Here is a 5557-nt window from a genome sequence, read left to right on the forward strand (position 1 = left end):
AACTTTTAAACGAAACAAAAAAACCAGCGTCAAGATGTTCAACCAACCAGCCCCCCAATTAATTGTGAAGCTCGGAAAGTTTGCCCCCCTCGTTTAGATCCATAGCACTGCCTTTGGAAGGAGACTGCGCGTTCAGTGAGTAGTCTACTTTTGCGGTGAAAAACACACAGTAGCTTTTCTTGGGGGCATGCTGTATGGTGACGTTGGATATAGTTTTATCGTCTCCTTGTTTCCTTCTAGGTATGCCTGGAAGATGCTTCCCCAGGTACCAGGATATTGACGGAATTAAATACTCGTTAGGATACCGGGCTGACTGTGTTCGCGATGCCCTCAACTACTCGCCTCGAGATGGAGACATTGTGATGGTGTCCCACCTCAAGTGCGGCAACAACTGGCTCGCTCAGATAATCCAGCTCATTCTTCACAGGTAATTGAACGGAAATAGGGTGCTTCAGTAGATCGTTTTGATACCACCGATAACGATAGGGGGATAACAATACGATTCGTGCGCTCGGGCCTAAGCGGATTAGCTTATATAATTTTCGAAGCTACCGGAGTGGCCTACTATACATTCCTAATAATTTTTTATACGTCACAATGTCAACGAATCTAAAGGCAACGTTCAGGCTTTTGCTGGTTGCCTTTGGGCTCGTTCAGGCTCGTTTTAAAATAGACCGGAAAACTTGACGCTTGCAAGTAGCGGTCTAAAATTGCGACCAAAAATATCTACACTCGTGAAAATAAAATCTGTCGTTTCCTTCCTGCAAACAATATGGGCAGCAGACGTGCCATGCAAACTTAGAAATCGGAAGTGTTCGTTACTATGCTCACAACCACAGCCCAGGTTGTTTTTTAAATGCGATATATTGTATCTCCGTAGACACCTCAGAAGTGTTCACAGCAACTATTCATTCTGAATTACCAAGTTTTAGCGGTAAAATCTAACAACTAATCTTGCTCTTCAATTGTTCACGGACAGTCTAGATAATACCTTTAATCTTCTTACAGGGGACAATCTGCTAAAGATGTGACAGAGTTTCGTCGTCGCACATCGTACATAGAGTTCGTGGGCACAAGCCGCTTGAAAAACACGACGGCGCCACGCTTTTACAAGACGCACTTTTCTTACGAACGACAACCGATGAACCCCAAAGCGAAATACGTGTACCTCACGAGAAATCCTCTAGACGTCTGCGTCTCCCTGTACCATTTCACTCGCTCGATGCCGGTCTACGAATTCGAAGACGGCGCCCTGGACGCGTTTTTCGAGCTGTTTGTGACGGGAAAAAACGACCGTGGCGACTTCTTCGACCACCTCCTCTCCTGGTATGATCACAAGGACGACCCCAACGTGTTGATCATCACGTACGAGCAGCTCAAGGGGGACTTCAGAGGCACGGTCTTTAGATTAGCTCGTTTCCTCGGCAAAGACTACGAGCAACAATTGACGACTGACGAAGAGCTCTTCGAGAAGGTTCAAGAGCAAAGCGGTCTTCCTTTCATGACTGAGCTTTTAGAGTTTACGCAAGAGAACATGAGGAGGCTGGAAGAGGAAAAGGACACAGATGTTTGTCAGGCTGTAAAACGATTCGTGTGCGACCGTAATGGGAACCTGAGCTTTACGAATCTTGTTCGCAAGGGGGTCGTAGGCGATTGGAAAACGCTCTTAAACGAGGAGCATCTGGACCGTTTGCGGCGTAGGGTTCTAGACAAGAAGGCGGCGCCGGTTCTCAAGGCTCTGTGGAAGCCCGAGGATGTAGGATACATCGTATAGACTTCTTTCATAGCAGAACTCAGGACAGGTTTGAGCTCCTCGCTGAACGTGATTGTATAAAATTAGAGCGGCTAGTGCAGCTATAATTTCATACGTTGGCTCGACTGCAGCGCGAGCCAACGTCCTTTGCTGTTCATTGAAGGTGCGGCTGAAATCTGCAACGTCGTGCGTTTGGACCGTGCTTTGCTTCGTTCAGAAGTGGAAAAGTGGTTTATGTCGTGCTAATAGGCACGCCACAAGTAGAGATGTTAGTGCTGTGAGCGCAAGGATGCGGGAAATATGTCGGTCCATGGAGGCATGTGTTGCGAACGCTGTTCAAAAGGTGTTGTGTGCGTAATGAGCGAGTTAATTGGCAAAAACGGCTATCGATCCTGAAGGGCAAGGCAAAACGGTTCCTCTTTCACATCTCAAATACGAACAAATTCTGTGAAGGAGCTGTTCTTCCAAACACAAGCATGTTACATGGCCTAACGCTTAAATGCGCAAGCAAGAGGGCAGAAGTCGGCGACTGAAAACAGGACGACCCTTCGAGACTGAGAAAATTTTGACACAAAGACACCTGGACCCTGAAAATGATATCTCGTGTTCCGAAGTGGCAATTCGGAGCGGTTCGTTAAGTCATCGATAATGGTGGCACTAATTCGCAGAGTGACAATGACTTGCGGCCGTTTTGTTTCCGTTATTCAGAATTCCCTTTATCTTGAATGGCTGCGGTATGTTTCTACTGTGCGTCCACTATTTGCGCTTGTTTAATCGCATTGCGATGAAGTACGCCCATCCCCCTTCTCCTCCCCCCAAACACACACACACACGTGCAAACAACACATATAACCGCAATTTACATCGTCTCGCCTTTTTATGTCAATAAGCTATTGACTCTTTTAATTTGAAATGAAACTCTTCTGTAACACCACTTTTCAGAGAATTCAAATCATGGGTAGAGTTAGAGATAAATTTACTCGAAGCTGCTGGAAGCGTACGCAATAAACAAGCTAGGCGCAGAGTGCTGCGTCAATCAGACGTCAATTTATGTACATAAAAAAAAAAAGATTGTTTGACAAGGAGTTATGATTATTCGATGTTTTAGTGGTTGCGTTTTTTTAGTGAGTTCAGGTTTTCGCTGTGGTTGCTGTACTGTTTTTCCTCCGATTAAAAATCGTCAGTTGTCAGTTAGCGCATGCCCTGTACACTTCTACTTCTTGGCCTTGCATTTTGCGATCTAATATTTTCTTCATCCATCTCAGCGTCCATTCACTGTAGCCTAATTGAGCATTATATAATAAAATGAATATGTCATAAAGCTCAACTGCTTTTCGTTTGGTTGCGTTCAGCATTACCTGCCAGAATGATACCTCCTAACGATGCCATCGCTATGACGACTGCCCTCACTCCCCTCACCCCCTTCCCCTCACTTCCGACCTACCACGAACTCGGTTACAATAAAACCAATTTATCAATTATGATACAATGCATGCTTCTCGTTCCTTCTAAGTAGATACCATAAATATTACCGCAAACGTCAGGGGTTGCAGAAAAAAAATCGATTTATCTAACTATAGTTAAGTACCAATAGCCAGGCACGTAGCGAGGGGGAAGGGGCCCATTGGCCATGCCCCCCCCCTCCCCCCCCCCCCCCCCGCGCCAACACAAAATCCTGTCTACGTGCCTGCCAATAGCAATAGCAAGTACCAATAACAAGTTTATAGCTACAGACAAGAGGATCTCACGTTATGGAAACAAAAATCGTCCTACTAAGCCCTGTAGCGCGCGAGAAAATATCCAGGCGTTTCTGCAGAAAACCACATGAGGAACGCAGCAGATATGCCTTCCTCATACGCGTTCTAAATTTAAGTGGAAAAAGCTTTGAATTTTTTCTCGGCGGGGATTAGGTAAGATACTAGATTTCCACGGATAGTAGATCATTTTGTGAGCAGCTACAAACTTGTCATTGGTTCTGGACACCGACCGGCAGGAACTAAAATTAATAAGGATATATAACTTGATTAGTTAACTAAATCGTACTTTATTAAATTCCTGGCGCTTACCGTTGTTGGCAGTTTGTTGCCGAAATTTCTAATTCTTTCTGAACTACCTTGATTTTTAGGGAATGTTTTGTAATTACTCAGACATCCCGTATATTCGAATATGGAAGTTACTAAAATAGAGGTGGGGCTACTCTTAACAGGGTGTAAATGGTAAAAATGATCGAATACTCAAGAGTTACTAATTTCTTGTCGGAAATTTGGAGGTTACAAGGAAACATTTTAATAAAATTGAAAGCTGAGCTGGGTGGTAGTTTTCCATAAGAGCGCAAAAGGCGAGGACAAATGAGAAATATATACACGACAGAAGAAGAGCCACGCAGCGCATGACTTGTCGCAAATGTTCCTATTTTGCCCTAATCGTTTGCGCTGTTGTTGATGAGCGATTAATTGAGGATGACATTTTCATAAAGATTGCTCTTTGTGAATTTTGAATGTTTTGGTTGCGCCACCTTCAACGTGTTGGTCTGTTTCAAGGGAACACAAACAGTTTTTGTTTCAGGCTAGTTAAGTTCTCTTTTAAGCACAATTCTTAATGAACATGTAGATGAAAGGCGAGCGTGTGCATCTTCTACACGCTCTGACAGGAAAAAAAGCAGCTTGATATCTCGACCAGCTGTATCCTGTGACGACAAATGAACTGTCACCCCCCCACGCACTCATCGCCCTCACGGCCCTCACTCACCCTCAAACTTATACATTTTCCTGGTTCAGAAACTCACTCACCCTCACCTCACCTGTGAAGATGAGGGTGAGTGAGGGTGAGTGAGGGTCCTCATGATAAAGGTTTGCCGAGGTATGCGTAGATGTTCCTCTTTTACCGTAGTCTTTTGCGCTGTCTTTGATCACCATGTACAAGAAAAGAATAATTGAGAATCGCACTTTCTCAAAGATCGTTCTTTGTGAATCCTGAATGTTTTGGTTGCACCTGTTTCAAGAGAACACAAACTGATTTTTTTTTCAGGTTATTTAGGTTTTCTTTTAAGGACAATTTTTAATGAACACATTACATACTTAAAAAAATGGTGTCGTCTTACACCCATTGGTCCCATATAATGCACCCCCTAAAGGCCTGTTCACACTCTAGCAACTGAGTACAACCGAGACCTGTTGAAACCTCTTAAAATTTCTTAGGGCGAGGAAGCGCACTGCCATTCTGGCGCCATCTATGCCATGACCCTGGAACTGCATTTCACAAGAGCGAAGGTTTTGCGGGATTTCCGTAGTTGAATGTGCGTTATACCTATAAGAAAGGCTCGTTCATAACGCCGATAAAAGGTTTTCGAGTCAGAAAAAGGAAGGATAATGCGAGACAAATAGAGAATATGCCGGACCGCCAAGTTTCCAGTGCTACGCAATAGATGGCGCCAGTGTGTTCTCTCGTTGTAAAAGATATTAAGAGGTTCCAAGGCACCAGGTTCGAAGAGGTCGCAACTGTGTGAACGGACTTTAAGCTTTCATTCGACGTACAGTGCACTGACGTCGGACAGGCGGCCCTCACTTTTACGAGGGTTTTGAGAACGGCGACATATACCCCATTTAACGGTTGGAGTGAATAAAAAACAAAAAAAAAGAAAAAAAAGCATCGAGGTTTTGCAGTAGGACCCAGGAAACCCCGAGAACTTTTTTGTAGTGAGTAACACGTAGATTAGCTATTTTAATCATAAGTACCACTTGGCTATCAAGCCGCTTGTGGATGTTGGTAACGTCGGTTAGACGTCAGCGCGGTGACCGTCGAACT

General features: G+C 44.4%; 1 protein-coding gene across 1 annotated transcript; it reads left to right on the forward strand.

The window, feature by feature from the left end:
• Positions 1 to 242: 242 nt before the first annotated feature.
• Positions 243 to 3173, forward strand: LOC8038222 (sulfotransferase ssu-1). The gene is made up of 2 exons (XM_002400073.5): positions 243 to 427; positions 1009 to 3173. The coding sequence occupies exons 1-2, from the start codon at positions 243 to 245 to the stop codon at positions 1772 to 1774; spliced, it is 951 nt and encodes a 316-aa protein (XP_002400117.5). The 3' UTR covers positions 1775 to 3173.
• Positions 3174 to 5557: the final 2384 nt, after the last annotated feature.

Source organism: Ixodes scapularis, unplaced genomic scaffold (assembly GCF_016920785.2).
Source record: "Ixodes scapularis isolate PalLabHiFi unplaced genomic scaffold, ASM1692078v2 PGA_scaffold11__112_contigs__length_91849675, whole genome shotgun sequence".
NCBI lineage: Eukaryota > Metazoa > Arthropoda > Arachnida > Ixodida > Ixodidae > Ixodes > Ixodes scapularis.